Source organism: Puma concolor, chromosome A3 (genome assembly GCF_028749965.1).
Source record: "Puma concolor isolate L17-30 chromosome A3, mPumCon1.1.hap2, whole genome shotgun sequence".
Taxonomy (NCBI): domain Eukaryota; kingdom Metazoa; phylum Chordata; class Mammalia; order Carnivora; family Felidae; genus Puma; species Puma concolor.
In genome coordinates this window covers 36,465,663-36,482,362 of record NC_141669.1, presented here as the reverse complement: position 1 = coordinate 36,482,362, position 16,700 = coordinate 36,465,663, and the positions used below count along the sequence as shown (strand labels likewise).

At 42.0% G+C, this 16,700-nt stretch overlaps 1 protein-coding gene and 1 long non-coding RNA gene across 2 annotated transcripts in view; one reads left to right on the top strand and one right to left on the bottom strand.

Moving 5' to 3' along the window:
• Positions 1–2,032: 2,032 nt before the first annotated feature.
• On the bottom strand, positions 2,033–5,014 carry LOC147582367 (uncharacterized). The gene is made up of 2 exons (XR_015249032.1): positions 4,862–5,014; positions 2,033–2,198 (listed from the first exon to the last, which is right to left on the bottom strand). It is a non-coding gene; the product is annotated as an uncharacterized LOC147582367 (long non-coding RNA).
• A 109-nt stretch (positions 5,015–5,123) lies between these two features.
• Positions 5,124–16,700, top strand: part of BUB1 (BUB1 mitotic checkpoint serine/threonine kinase) — a 46,374-nt gene continuing 34,797 nt past the window's right edge. Inside the window, exons 1-8 of the mRNA XM_086700540.1 lie at positions 5,124–5,263; positions 8,720–8,779; positions 9,630–9,768; positions 10,816–11,012; positions 12,862–12,905; positions 13,510–13,610; positions 15,580–15,636; positions 15,730–15,910. Coding sequence (XP_086556666.1) covers positions 5,238–5,263; positions 8,720–8,779; positions 9,630–9,768; positions 10,816–11,012; positions 12,862–12,905; positions 13,510–13,610; positions 15,580–15,636; positions 15,730–15,910 — 805 coding nt within the window. The 5' untranslated portion in view covers positions 5,124–5,237. The remainder of the gene's footprint in view (positions 5,264–8,719; positions 8,780–9,629; positions 9,769–10,815; positions 11,013–12,861; positions 12,906–13,509; positions 13,611–15,579; positions 15,637–15,729; positions 15,911–16,700) is intronic.

The following is a 16,700-nucleotide window of genomic DNA, read 5'->3' as shown; positions in this document are numbered from 1 at the left end:
ACTGAGCCACCCAGGCACCCCTCTTTTCCCCTTTAAAAAATGTTTCTCTTCATTGTTCATTTTGTATAAAAACTTGCCACTTTCTCACATGCCTCACCATTCTCTGCACTCTTGAGAATGGAGACCGGCTGCTTTATGAAGTGTTAAATAAAGGCCGGATGGTCTAAACTGTCTTCATTTTAACACCACATACGTGTGAAAATGGAGCATCTGGTAAACCAGGCGACAAGTAACTCATGGTATCACTTTCGTTTCCTCATGCCATTCCTTTGTCTCCGAAAGGACAAGCTACGGGACCCAATTCAGACGGCGACACACGGACAAGAATTGTGTCAGTGCTCAGCTGCGTACACATCTGTCAGGACTGTCTCTGAAACGGATGTTTTGAAGTCACCGAGTCTGAGCCTTGATTTAGCTCTTTTCTCTAGCTTGGGAAGTGTCCAGCTCTTTGAAGGGACGGAAGCAAACCCAGTCTGAGCAAGAATACCAACTGGTCACCAATTTCATGAGAGGACAGAATTGCTGTCCCGAAAGTGCAGATGTTATAAAATAACAGAGGCTATTAATGCTAATGAAATTCTGAGCTTATGCTCAAAGATGCAGATCACCCCATGGTATAATAAAAAATTTGTCTGGTCTCAACCTGGGTTCCTGGCAGATCCTCAGAAACTTTTGAAACTCCTAAGTGACAGGAATCTTCGTTATGTTGATGAGGTGACCCTTGATGGGTCTCTGGATAGCTTCAGGATGGGGGCTGGTCAGCAGAAAGATAAACCAGTTGATTAGAAATTTGGGGCTTTGAGTCACAGGTTATGAAGCCAGTCCTCCCAACCTCAGGAGAGAGGAGGGTGATTGGGAGATGGACTTCACCCATACGGCCAGTGATTTAATCAATCATTCTTACATAACGAAACTCCAGGAAAAACCCAGAACACTGAAGCTCCGTGGAGATTCCTCGTTGGTTAGCACATTGCTGTGCCACAAAAATAATGTACCTGACTCTGGGGAGAGAGGGCATGGAAGGGCCATGTCCAGGACTTTCCCAGACCTCACCCTATGTGTATTTTATAATAAAACCATAGGGATGCCTGGGTGCCCCTGACTGAGGCAAACTGGGTGGCTCAGTCAATTAAGTGTCCGACTTTGGCTCAGGTCATGATCTCATGGTTCACAAGTTCGAGCCCCGCATCAGGCTCTGTGCTGACAGTTCAGAGCCTGGAATCTGCTTTGGATTCTGTCTTTCTCTCTTTCTCTCTCTCTCTCTCTCTCTCTCTCTCTCTCTCTCTCAGAAAAATCATAATAAAACTGTAATTGTAAGTTTCCTGAGTTCTGTCATTCTAGTGAATTATCAAGGTGATGGGAACCCCTGAATTTGTAGCCAATCAGTCAGAAGTGTGGGTGGCTGAGAGCCTCTGGCACTTGAGACTGGCGTCAGAAGTAAAGGTAGTCTTGGGGCGCCTGGGTGGCGCAGTCGGTTGGGCGGCTGACTTCAGCCAGGTCACGATCTCGCGGTCCGTGAGTTCGAGCCCCGCGTCAGGCTCTGGGCTGATGGCTCAGAGCCTGGAGCCTGTTTCCCATTCTGTGTCTCCCTCTCTCTCTGCTCCTCCCCCGTTCATGCTCTGTCTCTCTCTGTCCCAGAAATAAATAAACGTTGGGAAAAAAAAAAAAAAAAGAAGTAAAGGTAGTCTTATAGTCTTTTAAGGTTTCTGGATCCAATTCCAACATGGCAAGGGGGGGATCCTCTCCCCCCTCTTCCACCACAACACCAAACAATTTCCAGACACCAGCAGGGTATCAGAAAAGTCAACTTAATTCTTAACACTATCTACCCAGATGTGACATGAGATTCCACAGGCTAAAGTTTCAGTCTTACAAGACTGTTTCCCACACCCACTTCAAGACACCAGTCACAAGCCCTAGGTTGTTACCTGTGCTTCTAACTAACCAGCTACAGATTGGAGGTTCCAACCACCTCCTCCTTGGGTTTGATTAATTTTCTAGAGCAGCTCACAGAACTCAGGGAAACTCTTACTCACGTTTACCACTTTACTGAAGGTTATGATAAAGAATATGAACCAACAGCCGGACGAAGGGATACAGAGGGCAAGGTCCCAAACAAAGGAGCTTCTGTCCTCATGGAGCTTGGTGCCATTTGGCTGCACATGGAAGCAGTCTGGTTCCTGAAGTGTGGACACTCTCTGGAAAAAAAAAAAAAAAGACGAAAAGCTGCCCTCTTGGATTTATATGGAGGCTTCATTACACAGTCATGATTGACTAAGTCTTTAGCCATTGGCTGATTTTAACCTTCAGCCCCTCCCCTCTCCTGAGGTAGGGGCTGATGGGTGATGGTGGGATGGACTGAAAGTTCAAACCCTCCAATCACATAGTTGATGGTGGAAACCAGCTCCCATCCTTAGGTGCTTTCCAAAAGCCACCTCATTAACAGAACAAAAGACACCCTTACTATCTTCCTCATTTTCTCAAGGAAATCACAAAGGTTTTGTGAACTGAAAGCTAGACACTGCAGAAGACCAAATATACATGAGAAATATATACATATTTGACCACAGAGGCATCTTCTGAAGTCACAACCCACTCTCAGAAAAAAAACATTTTCCAAGAAAGGGTTCTACAGCTCTGTTCCTAGGTATCAACTTTATTCTTAATATTCCACAGTCTCTTAAAAGACTCAGGAGTTTGCTGTAACTATTCTAATTATAAATCTCCAATCTTACATGATGTTTCAGCAACACATCTAATACCACTACTCTAAGTTGCTCTAGATTCCCAGAGGAAGAAAGATATATGTGTATCTGTGACGTGTTCATATGTCAGAGGCAAACCCTAGAGAAAAATAATCCTTTTTCTTTTCTAAACAGAGCACTGACTTTGATATAATGTGACAACCCAAGAGTTCAGGAATTAAGTGGAAAACCTTATGAGGTTATAGGACAGCAGAAGTCAGAGAAACACAAAGACAAGGAGGCAGATTTCTTTTTTCATTTTACAGATCAGGAAACCGAGAGCCAGATTAAGAATGTGAGTCATTTGCCCATTTGCTGCTCGTTGAGAAAGTTGGGGCTGGAGCTCATCCCCTGATGTGGCCCGGCATCCCTCCTCCAGTAAGCTTGGGGATTATGATATTGAAATAACAAGTCACTGAAAACCCAAACACAAATACTTTACCTATTGGCCTTCCTAAACATTTAGAGACTCTATTAGTCAACTTACATATTAGCAATTTAGTGTTGAAATTATTAGGAAAATTTTAAAGAAAGAGAAAGTTGTAACTGCACATTTCTGCCCCTGAAGTGGGATATGTGTACTTTACACATAACCAGACTTGCTGCTCCCAAAAGGCCCAATTACTATCATGATCAAGTACAAACTCCTTAATCTAGCACTCAAAATTTAATATCAAATTATCAAACTAGTCTTTCAAAAAGAATCTTCACTACTCTTAAATAGGAGTCCTCAAGGGTGATCTTTCAGTAACCCTGGTCTACACCGAGAATGACCTCCTCCAGGATCTCCCCCAGTCCTGCCCCCTTTTGCCCCTCCTGCCCCTTTCCTTGGCTTTGGAGTTTGTCCCCACCTCACCCTCACCCCACCCCAACTAGGCCATAGGCCACACCTGAGTGGAGGAAAAGACCCCTGACCATGTAGCCTGTGCTGTCCACGGACACCCCAGCCCTCCTTGGCTGGGCTGTGGCTAATGTGGAGTTTAGGGGGATTTGGGCAATTTGTGAGGCCCTCAGAGCTCGTTTATTCTTTGTAATAGAATCGCTCTGAGCAGATTGCCACTGTGGAAGGCAAAAGTCTAACCCAACAAAACCCTTAAACCTTGTGTGCAGATGTCATGAGAAACTTCCAAAGCCACTTATTTTAAAAATGCTACTATAGCGAAGGAGAGATCCACCCCGTTTCAAGGCCCAATTCAAGCTCCACCTTCCCTATGAAGTTTTTTGAGACAGACAGGTCCATTTCCCCTCTCTCCTCCGGATCCCCTAGCAGATAATCTGAACACTAATATGGCACTTAATACATGTGTATGCCACCTTTAAATGGTTTTATATGACTGCATCCTCATCTCCCAGACAAAGCCACAAGTTTTCTTAAGGATCTGTTTGAGTTAGACAAGGTTGCAATTAGGTATAAATCCAATGGCACCCGGTATATGATGGCTGCTCAATCAACATTTCCTAATTGATGACTGAGCCACTATCAGACGCCATTTGAAAAGCTGAATGAGTGCAACATCTGTTAATTCCTGTGACGGTTAGCAGAACCTAACATTGGTCTAAAGACCCTAGAGTGAGCACCCTCTGCGTTTTAAGCGCCACAAGTCGGATTCTTGTGCACACTCAAGTTGGTCAAAACCATGGAAGGAATTCTGGATGGTGAAAGCATCAGGATTTCCAAAAGATGCTATTTTTTCTTAAAGGGCCCTCAGAGAACAAACACCCGCAGAGCTTCTGTGAAAGGAAGGTAATCACATCAATAGCTCTCTATATTTTACTTGCATTGTCAAGTGGCTTTTGAAACAACCTGGAGAGGTAGAATGGGAAGTAATATGCATCAGCGCATTACGTGTTTCTTCTTAGACATCTGGACTCCTTTACAAAGAGGTCTCTTCATTTATAATTCCCGAGAACTTGAGTCTCCGGAGCCCCTAGTTCCACAGATGTTGAAAGTTTCCTGGTTGACGTTCTATAATTTATCCAAACTCTTCCGTTCTTATTATAATTACCATCTGGATGTAGGTACAGCCCGCACAACCTAGCCCTCCCACGCTCTGGGGCACCCCATACTGCCTTTCAGATCAGTTAAATCAAACCCAGAGGACTCCAAGGGTACTAACCCATCATCTTCATATGCCACATATAAAAACAGCCCTGAAGTGCCTACCGACGCGCCCTCACATTGCAGTTACTAAGCCAAAATCCTAGGGCTGCGCGGCACCACAAAACTCATACCGCACTGAGCGGGCTCGGAGCTTTCGGTTCAAACCGGAAGAGCCGCGAAGTGGAAGGAACAGGCAGCACGCGAAAGGGAGGCGGGACAAAGGTCTCCCGGCAACGGCCCCGGCGATTGGCCATCCTTCTGCAGCCTAGGCCAATGGCCAGACGCCTTGCAAACGCTTGTCGCGCCGAGTGCGGCTGCGCGGGAGATTCAAATCGTCGGCGGTTCCTCGCTGGGGGAGCGGCTGCGCTGCTGCTGGTCCGCGTCCTCTAGACATGGATAGCCCGGAAAATGTTTTTCAGTAAGTGTCGATCTGGTGGCATGGGAGCGAGGCGGGGGCGCAGTCCCCGGCTGCGAACCAAGGAGGGGGCTGCGGAACCTAGGATTCGGTGTCTGCAGGTCCTCGGCCTGGAGACCGCAGTCCTGCCTCCTTTTGCCCCTCCCGCCCCTTTCCTGGGCTGTAGTTTGTCACCTCCCCGCCCTCACTCCCACCCAGCTAGGCTGTGGGCCACTCGTGGTCGTGGAAAGGACCCCGGGGGGTGTAGCTGGAGGTGTCCGCTGAGACCCCGGTCCCTGTCCTCCGAACTGCGGCCACGGCGGCACTTTAGGGGGGATTTGGCCAGCTCGAGAGACCCTCGGAATTCTCGGTGACTGTTCTTGGAGTTCTCGGTGACCGCTCTGGGCAGATGGCCGCGGTGGGAGAAAAAAGTCTGACCCAACGAAAACCCTAAAGCTTGCGTGTAGGTTTCATGAGCTTTCAAAGCCACCTAATTTAAAACATTCTACAGCAGGGGAAGAACTTAAAATAACTCTTACCCATAATCCCACAATCAATTTGAAAAAAGTCTTTGAATAACGTGAACCTAAAAAAAAAAAAAAAAGCTATGCTTGTTGTCATTTGTGTCAAACAGCTAACCCTTTTTTTTAATCCCCCCCACCTTTGCTTTATGACTTCAGGTGATTTATCTACATTGGTTCAAAAGCATTTTAAAACAGTCAAGTCCTATGTGACAGGAAGTAAAACTGGTTAGTTTTATCAGCACTAGGATAATTTACTCTTGGGGATCAGAAGGCCCAGACCATTAAGTAAAACCAGGACAGAAATCTACTTTAAGACGTTTTCTTCAGCCTTCAACCTAGCCAGCAAGCTCTTTCACTTCTAGAAGCTTGTTTTCCCCATTTTAAAAGGGAAATCGGGTATTTCTGACCTTTTTTGCCTTTGCAAAGACCAATTTGCTCCAGCAAACTGGATGTTTTTAGTATTAATTTACAGTGTATTTTAGGTCATTTTACTAGGGAAATGTGGTTGGTATTGGAATGTGAAATGTTTGTTTGGAGCAGGCTATTATTAACATGTATTTTGGGAGAAATGTGCTCACCTAGGAGGCGTGAGAAGGAGATTAAAATTTAGAAGTAATTTTTAATTTTTAAAAATAAGCAATACATTTATTTTTTAAAAAATATTTAGCAGGGCACCTGGGTGTCTCCGTTGGTTAAGCCCGACTCTTGGTGTACCTTAATGATAAAGGAGGTATGTGAAACTTAAGGGAAGAACTTTCTAGGCAAAGGGAACAACAAGTACAAAGAAGAGAAGCCTGTCTCCCTCAGGGAAAAAAAATACTTTTATAGGGGCGCCTGGGTGGCTCAGTCGGTTAAGCATCCGGCTCTTGACCAAGGCTCAAGTCTTCATCTCACGGTTTCGTGGGTTTGAGCCCCGCATCGGGCTCGGCACTGACGGTGCAGAGCCTGCTTGGGATTCTCTGTCTTCCTCTCTCTCTGCCCCTTCCCCACTTGAGCTGACTCTTTCTCAAAATAAACAAATAAACAAAACAAGACAAAAAAAGATGTAGAAAAGTATTCATTGAGATGTATTATACCCGTCTACTCTCCCACCCCCATATGTAACCATTTTCCTAGTTTATTTTTCAAATGTTTCTTGGTGCAGATACATTTAAATTATAATAATACATTAGTATATCTGTATATGCATATGTGTATGTGGGTGGGTGTGTATGTATATGCATGTACATTTCCAGTCTTGATTTCACATAAAATGTAGCAGACCATGTATACACTCCTTTTTTTTTTTTTTTAACAATATCCTTGGAGATCTCTTTCTCAGCCTATTTTACAATTGCATATTTAATCTACCATAATTGACCTAAAAAGTCCCTCATTGATGGAGATTTGAGTTGTTGACAGTCTTTTGCTAAATAGTGCTGCAGTGAAAAATCTTGTACGCGTGGCATTTTGCACATACACAGATGTATCTGTCTCCTAGATTCCCAGTTAGTGGATTTGCTAGATCAAAAGTAAATCCGTCTGTAATTTCGGCAGACATTACCAGTTCCCTTGGCAGGGATGAAGAGCACTCCCACCTGCAAGCAAGCCCCCTTGCTTCATCTATTCACTGTTGCACATTTTTTTAGTTTTGCCAATCTGGTAGGTGAGAAATTTGGATCCGAGTGAGGTGAATTTCTTTTATGAGGGAGGTTGAGTATTTTCCTGTGGGATGTGTTTTATTTATTTATTTTTATTGTTCCCCCCTCCCCCCCCCCTGGTTTCTAGAAGCTTTGTTTTGTTACCCCAGTTTATCATTTTTCTTTTGATTCTGTTTGATGTTTTATTTGACATGTAGGTAGAAGTTTTTTATTTATATATAGTTTGCTTTATCTAGCTTTTCTTTTGTGGCTTCTAGATGTTGAGTCCTAAGAAACATTGATTGCATTGGTATACTGAGATGATAGCTAGAAGAGAGTATTGCTTACAAATCCTTTTTTCAAAAAATCATGTAATTTCTCCAATTGAAAACCTGGGATCTTTCTTAGCTTGACCCTCTCTCACACCCAGCAAGTCTCATTGTTTCTGTCTCCAAAACACCCCAAGTCCCACACTTGTACTGTTCCCACCCTGGTCCAGCTCACCACCCACTGGGATTGTAGTAGCTCCCTAACTGGTTTCCCACTTCTGTTCCCATTCCACCCCTCCTTGGCCTGGAGGGGCAGAATGGGCATTTTAAAATGTAAATTACATTTTGTCACCCCCACCCTTCCAGCTCAGCACTCTTAAATAGCTGCTTGGCTGGCTCTCTGGCTGTGTGATCTAGTGTCATTCTCTCAGAGAGAATAGCCTTCCCTGACCAGTCTAAATATTCTAACTCTTATCACACTCTTACCTCTTGTCCTGTTTTGTTTTATTTTGTTCCTAAGTGCTTAATGTCACCTGGCTTTATTTTAGGTGTTTATTTGTTTACCCCCTAGCACCGAAGTGCCCTTAGAGAAGAGAACATTGCTTTGCCTAGCTGATTTTTTTGGGGTTTTTTTTTTTTTTTTTTTTAAAGCTTGTGGTTGGGATGCAGAAGTAGCAGCAAGCTGAGTTCTCTGGGAGCTGTAGTCGCTGATTTATGAACATTGCCATTATGTGTTCTTCATGATGGTAGTGACATTAGGCATCCGTGCCAGGAGAAGGAGACTTTTAGGGCCTAAGGATAGAGTCTGGGACCCTCTTCCAGCCATCTCTTTCACAAGGGCTACCTTCAGGGGCTTGGGTTTTGCTTTCTTCTGGAAAAACACTGGATCTGAGTTTTGTGACAACTTCCACGTGAATAATCTTTTAATTTTTAATATAGCATTTGAACTGATATTTCAGATATCAATTTTAAGGTTTGTAAATGATACATGTAAAATAAAATATATCTTATCTTTTGCTTTTAGGAATTATCCCTACTAGCTCATGTGCCTATTTTTCTCTGTTCTAGAATGTTTGAAGCCCATATGCAGAGCTACAAGGGTGATGACCCACTTGGTGAATGGGAAAGGTTAGCATTTAGTTTATTTTTTTCCTTTAAACAAACTACATGCTGGGGCGACCGACTATTGATTTTGGCTCAGGTCATGATCCCAGGGTCGTGCAATTGATTGAGCCCCATATTGGCCTCTGTGCTGAGTGCAGAGCTTGCTTAAAGATTCCCTCTTTCTCTGGGGCACCTGAGTGGCTCAGTTGGTTAAGTATCTGGCTCTTGATTTCGGCTCAAGTCATGATCTCATAGTAGTGAGACTGAACCCCTCATGGGGCTCCTTGTTGGGTGTGGTGCCTGCTTGAGATTCTCTCTCTCTCTCTCTCTCTCTCTCTCTCTCTCTCTCTCTCTCTCCCCCTCCCTCTCTCTCCCTCTCTCTCCCTCTCTCTCCCTCTCTCTCCCTCTCTCTCCCTCTCTCTCCCTCTCTCTCCCTCTCTCCCTCTCTCCCTCTCTCCCTCTCTCCCTCTCCCCCTCTCCCCCTCTCCCTCTCCCTCTCTCTCTCTCTCCCTCCCTCTCCCTCTCTCCCTCTCCCTCTCTCCCTCTTTCCCTCTCTCTCCCTCTCCCTCTCTCCCTCTCCCTCTCTCCCTCCCTCCCTCCCTCTCTCCCTCTCTCCCTCTTTCCCTCTCTCCCTCTCTCCCTCTCTCCCTCTCCCCCTCTCCCCCTCCCTCTCTCTCCCTCTCCCTCTCCCTCTCCCTCTCCCTCTCCCTCTCCCTCTCCCTCTCTCCCCCTCTTTCTTTCCCTTCTGCCCTGCACACACACATGCACTCTCTAAAAAAAAAAATGTCCCTCTTCCCAGCTCATGTTCTCTCCTTCTCTCAAATAAACGAACTATATGCTGACCTAAAAATTAATATTATCCATATTTTTCTAGTTACATACGGTGGGTAGAAGAGAATTTTCCTGAGAATAAGGAATACTTGACAACTTTATTAGAACATTTAATGAAAGAATTTTTAGATAAGAAGAAATACCACAATGACCCAAGATTCATCAGTTATTGTTTAAAATTTGTAAGTATACTTTCAGATGTATAATCAAATCTGTGATCATACTGTGTTTTTGCTTTTTCCCCCAGATTTTAAGATCATTTTAGACTGTCTTATTTTAATTCCTCTGTTTCCAGTCATAAATTTTTAAAAGTTGTATGGCCAGAGACGTGTATTTTAGAACCTTTTGGCTTTTGTATTGTGGAGTCAGTCATTTAATTTTAAAACCTTCCTCTATCAAGTGGGTAGATAGAAACCACTAAATTAAAAGGTGTGTTGGATGAGAGGTGTGTTTGGGGATAGAAGGATAAGCAGACACTGCTAGGTACTCAGAGGGTTCCTGGGAATAAATTAAATTCATTGTGAATAATTAAGAAAATATTAACTCTCAGTAACTAAATTTAGTACTGCCCCAGGAACAGGCTGCCTCAGTTTAGGCTTTAAAAGTTTGTGTCTTTACAGTCCTGAAATAAAGACTTTGGGGGCACAAGTTCTAGTAATCATAAACGGATAGAGTTAAGATGGATTTGTTCACTAAATTACAAGGTACCAGGATTAGAGGCGCCCTGTGGCACTTGGGCAAGCTCAGATTAAGACAACTGTAATACATCATGAGTCGTGGAACCCAGTTTCCTGGGAAATTGTGTGGGTAAGGAAAAGAAGGAGCTTAATTTTTAGGTTTGCTATCAGAGAGCCACACAAGCCTGCCCCTACAGCATATCCTGAACCCTCCACGAAGAGCAAACACTGGGGGCGACTGGGTGGCTCAGTGGGTTAAGCGTCCAACTTCAGCTCGGGTCATGATCTCACAGGTCTGGAGTTCGAGCCCCGTGTCGGGCTCTGTACTGACAGCCTGGAGCCTGCTTTGGATTCTGTGTCTCCCTCGCCCTCTGCCCCTCCCCCACTCACACTTTGTCTCTCTCTCTCTCTCTCTCTCTCTCTCTCTCTCTCTCTCTCTCTGTCTCTTAAAAATGAGTATAATGAGTGAACATTGAAGGGAGCCGGGCTCCGGGCCCTACCTAGACCGGCAGTTCCTTTGTTCTTGTATCTGTTTGCTTTGGGTTTCTGTAGGCCGAGTACAACAGTGATCTTCATCAGTTTTTTGAGTTTCTGTACAACCATGGGATCGGAACCATGTCATCCGCTCTGTACGTAGCCTGGGCTGCGCATCTGGAAGGCCAGGGAGAGCTGCAGCATGCCAGTGCCATTTTTCGGAGAGGACTTCAACACCAGGCCGAACCAAGAGAGCAGCTGCAAGAACACTACAGGTAGTTTGAAAATAAAACTGCAGAGTGTCCCCTGCTTTGAAGTGTAATATTTGCTCTTAAAAATTTTTATTGCTTTGTTTGTACAGGGAAATCTTTCTCATTGTGAAAATGTGGATAATACACAATAGTATAAAGGAAAGGAAATTGCCCAGAAATATTACTGGCAACACTTTGGTGCGTTGCCTCCCAGTACCTTTTCCTACCCCTGTGTGCGTGTCCTTGTATTTGTATATTTTAACAGTAAATCGTATTGTTATGTCTGTTACGTATACTGGCCTTGATACTGCTCTTAAGAAATTATGGACTTTTATAGCACAACTTATAAAGCAGTTGTGAAATCTGTCCCAGAGTTATGTCATAATTTAACTGTTCTCCAAATGAACATTTAAGGTGTTTTCAACATTTTGCTTTTTGTCAAGAACAACATAATGAGTATCTTAATGAATAACTATCTTTCACAACTTTTTTTTTCTATGATTAAATATACCTCATTTAGAAATGCTGACAATACAGAAAACTAAAGAAGCAGAAGAAACCTGGCATTTTAGTTGACATGTTGTTCTCTGCTCGTTATAGGATTTACAGGCATGCCTTTACATATATCTGCAGCTTCGTGTCAAGGTCTTTTTCCTTTATCATAGAGTTAGCTCCCAATAGATTGCCTATTTTTATCTCTTTCCTTCTGATAGAGTCTCAGAACTGAAATTATATAGTCAAAGGGTGAATGAAGAGTTTTTAAGATTTGTGGTACATATAAGCACAGTCCCTGCTCAAAAGGTTATACCAGCTGGCCCCTCTCCAGAAGCATCTGAGATCACTTATCTCATTGTATTCCTTGCCAGACTTAATATACTCATTGTTTTCAACTTTGCTATAGCACTCATGTTCTTTTTAAACTTTATAAGGAGAATTTTCAAGCATGCATTTAAAAAAAATATAATGAACCTCCCCTTTGTCTGTCATGTACTTTTAGTAATTATTAACGTTTGATCATGTTTTTTCTATGCTGAAGAATTTAAAGCAAATCCAAGACAGCAAAATATTTTATTCCAAATACATAAACATCTCTAGAAAGTGATTTTTTTGTGCAGAAGCTTAGGCCATTTTCACACCTAACAAATTTTAACTGTTAATTCCTTAATATCCGTAATTTTCAGTTATTCCTCATAATGTAAAACATTGTGAGTTGTTTTTTTTGTTTGTTTGTTTGCTTGCTTGCTTTGTTAACCACTGGTTTGTTTGAATTAAGAGTCACAAGATTTGGCATTTGGTTGTACATCTCTTATTCTCTTTATACTCTAGATTCTTGTTGTTATCACCCAAAAATGTCAGGTTTAGAAGTTGCATTTTACTCAACAGGTGATTTGGTGTGCAAAGTTGCCATGAAATGATATATTTTAAAACTTCTCACAGCATGAACAATAATATATCTGCCATTTGGAGTGGTGGTCTAAGTTTTAGACTTCTTTCTTCTTAACATTATATTCATTATGGTCCAGATGTGTAGAATGCCTAAGATAAGGAGTTCAGACACCCCATGTTGTAACATTTGCAGACGATACACAGAGAAAGAGGGTACGTTTATTATATAAGTTTGAGAAATACGGACATAAACTAAACAGAAGGGGGAATTTTTCTAATACAGTAATTGGGTATGAAGGAAATCCCAGAATTTTTTTTTTTTAATTTTGAAGCAATTCTAAAATTCAACTTTACATTCTCTCTCAACCTCAGTCTTTACTAGCTTATGATAAGCTGTCTTGATTGATCTAGATTGATCTAAATAGATTGATTTAGTTTTCACTGTAAGCTTATAATCTGTGTTGATGCCTTTACTTCTGCCACTTAGGTTATTTCAGGCACGCCTTGCTGAAACCCACTTGCCAACTCAAGGTAAAACAACGCTTTCTAAAAATGTCTAAATTGTTAATAATTTAGTCTGACTTGTGCTGGCTTTTTTTCCCTAAGAAAATATTTCATCCAGTATTTATTGATTGTATTGCCTTAGGTAATAAGGAAGGCACTCTGGTAATAATGCCTAGCAAATATCCCTGGAGAGTAGAGCTCCGTCTTAGCAATTTAAAAGAGCAAACCCAAAAGAAAACTTGAATTCATTCTATTTTTAGGATTTAAAAAAATAATCAAAATTGGCCCAAAATAGAGGACAAGGCTTACTCTGGAGTCCATCTGTTCTGAATTGAATCAAATGTGTTTAATGCAACTTTTAAAGAAATGGTAGTCATATATTTTCTTGGAAATAAAGATTATGTTTCAGAAATAAGCATCAACTATCCCATCCTGTTGTTTAAATTATCTCTAGAATATTTCTCTTATCTTCTTAAAAGTGTTTTAGTTACATTTTCTAAGACAGTGATCAATGAATTGATTTATTTCTTATGCTACTAATTGAAAGACCAGGGGAATATATTTGTAGTAATTTTACTTAATGTGTTTTTATCCTTGTTTCTCTTTATTTCATCCTTTTTTCCCCCCATAGCTAGAACCTTGGAACCTCTCCATAACGCTCAGATTTTAAATCAGATGGTGACATCAAAATCAAATCCAGGAAACAACTCAGCCTGCATTTCTAAGAATCAGGTAATAATGACATTTGTGGGTTGTGTGGAAACTGGGAATGGCATTGAATGGTCATCCAGCTCCCTTTTACATCCACTTTGACATCTCATTTGTTTGATCTTGTTCCTGTGACTCTAACCTCTCTGTCAGCCACCTGCACCTGTGGCCTGTCATCATCTACCACTGCTCACCTCAGATATCAGATTTAAATAACTTGTCTGTTTATCTGACCTAGGACCCCCCCACTTTTTCACCTTCTGTCTTTACTTCCTCCCCAGCAGCTTCTCTCCTTGGTTCTACTGGTCTCCCTCACATGGGCCCATGAGCCCCTACATTAGATAATACCCACCTGGAAATTTCTGATCCCTGCTTAAAAAAACTCAGGAGGTTGGGTCACCTGGGTGGCTCAGTCATTTAAGTGTCCAAGTGTCTTGGCTTCAGCTCAGGCCATGACTTCATGGTTAATGGGATCAAACCCCCATGTCAGGGGGAGCTGACAGCACAGAGCCTGCTTGGGATTCTCTCTCCCTCTCTCTGCCCTTCCCTTGCTCACATATGTTCTCTCTCTCTCTGTCTCAAAATAGATAAAAATAAACTTAAAAGAAAAAAACAAAAACTCAGGAACTTGGAACAATAGTACCTGTAACCTTAACCAGGGCTTTACTACTCCCCAGAAATTGTTTCCAGTTTCCTGGTTGACACTATGTTTCATGTATTTCCTACGTGTCCCATTTCACTGTCTAATGCCACATTACAATGATGTTAAGCTTCTTTTCACTTTCCTCAAACTTAGGACCTGGCTGTCTCTAACCTTTCCTTTGGGAGCTGGCAAAAATACTATTTTAATGAGACAAAAGCCATTAGATGACATCTGTCAGTTTTCTGCCACCAACCAGTAAATGTAACTGCATCCCTCCCTGCCATCACAGTTGGGAAAGGTGGTCTTTCACTTGTGCTTGTTGTTCTTTGCTGAGATTTTTGCCCTATTGAGATCTCTTCTGCTCAAGTCTCTGCTTCCCCAGCCTGTTTTCCAGTATCTTTCTTCTTTGTACTACAGTTTCTCTTTCAGTTTGCTAAGGATCTCCTTTAAGCTGACTCTAGCAGAAAGGCCTCTGTCCTTAGTGCATGTTACAAGTTTTATTCATATAACACATTCTTAGACGCAGAATATGCATTTCTCACTTTGGTAGATACTCAAACTATCTCATTTTACATTCTACACATTTGCCAGCCTCATTGCTTCCTATTGCCCCAACTATGTGACTTTAAAAAAAATTTTTTTAAATGCTCATTTATTTTTGAGAGAGAACGAGTAAGCGAGCAGGGGAGGGGCAGAGAGAGAGGAGAGACAGAATCCAAAGCGGGTTCCAAGTTCTGAGCTGTCAGCACAGAGCCCAATGCGGGACTCAAACCCATGAACTGTGAGATCATGACCTGAGCTGAAGTCAGACGCTTAGCCGACTGAGCCACCCAGGCGCCCGACTATGTAAATTTTTAGACAGCAGAGATAGGTCTTACTTATGGTCACATTTCCAGGACCTAGCTCAGTTCAGGACATGTATAAGATGTTCAATAAATATTTGTTTGGTGAATCAGTCCTAGCATTGGGAACTCCTGAGGATAGAATAGTACCAGAAGGAAATTTTTATGATTTTTGTTTCTATTAATATAGGATTTTGGAATATTAATCCCAGAACACATAGGCACTGTGGTCCGGCTCCTTGTCTGTTGATTGGAGGGAAATAAGTGCCCTTCTCTATTACCAAGTAGGAATTTTTTAAAATCATTTTCCTATTGGACTCTTAGTTATAAAAGTTGTAAGATTAATAATCAATAATTGATTATGATTGAATTAAGTATAATTTTAAAGAACATATATAAATCTAGTTACAGAACCCCTCTAACACTTTCTTATTGTTTTGTGAAATAATTTGGATGGCTGTTTCTTTTCAGATAAGTGAATGCTGATGTTCCCTTTCTGTCTTTTTAGGGCTCAGAAGTTTCTGGGGTAATTTCTTCAGCTTGCGATAAAGAGTCGAAAATGCAAGTATCATCAGTGCAATAATCTATTAATTAGTGTCATTCAAGAGCTGTTTTAGTACACTGTCGTAAATAATACATTTTTCCCCATTGTAGGGAGCAAAGAGTGATCATGATTTCCAAATCAGGATATTCTGCACAACCGTCTCTAGCAGCCAAAGCTGATGTTCAGCAGGTTGTTATGTATTGCAAGGAGAAGCTTATTCGTGGAGAATCTGAATTTTCCTTTGAAGAGCTGAGAGCCCAGAAATACAATCAACGGAGAAAGCATGAACAATGGGGTACTTGCAGTCTTGTGATCTGAGATACTCTAGTCACTTAAAATAATAACCTTGAGTAATTACTTTTTTAAACAGGTAATTGACTATGCTGAAAGAATCTGCAAAGAAGTCTCTAGCTCATGTATCTGAAGCCTAGAAATCTTTATTAAATGCAATTACTGAATGAAAAACATTCAGCAAAGAGCACGCACATACCTCAGACCTTTCCTGAAAAGTGTAGCGGCCGCATTTGTCCAGGGGACTACACTGATGTCTTGACAGCAAAGCTCAGAGTTGATACAGCACTAATGTAGATTAAATAGATATACCAACGTTGCCTTCGTTTCAGTGATACTTTAAGCTTTTAAATATTATCTGAATGGATTTGAACTTCTGTATACAGCAATTTTAAACCTGTAGGTCAGTTATTTGTACTGTGAAAGGATTAGGTTAGGAACTGGAATTGAGAAGAGATTTTCTAAAATCTGCAAGAACAACAAAGAAGACATTCAGAAGGAGCCTTCTGATCAAAGTGCCATGTTATTTATGGCTGCGTAGTAGGTCAAGTTTTGTTCCTCACAGAGAAAACCATGAGTGTTAACACCAAAGTTTGTGCTTGTCTTTGCTGTAACAACATGAACTTTAGAGAGGAAAGTGGAACTGTGTTCTACTCAGGGCTTTTATACCATCTAAGTCATGTGGACGAGAGCTGCTCTGTGTTGGCTTTTTTGTTTATCATTTCTCATTTGTTCAACAACTGAGAGAACAGGCAGTTAACACTCATGGAGGACACGTTTTGTGCCACGCACGG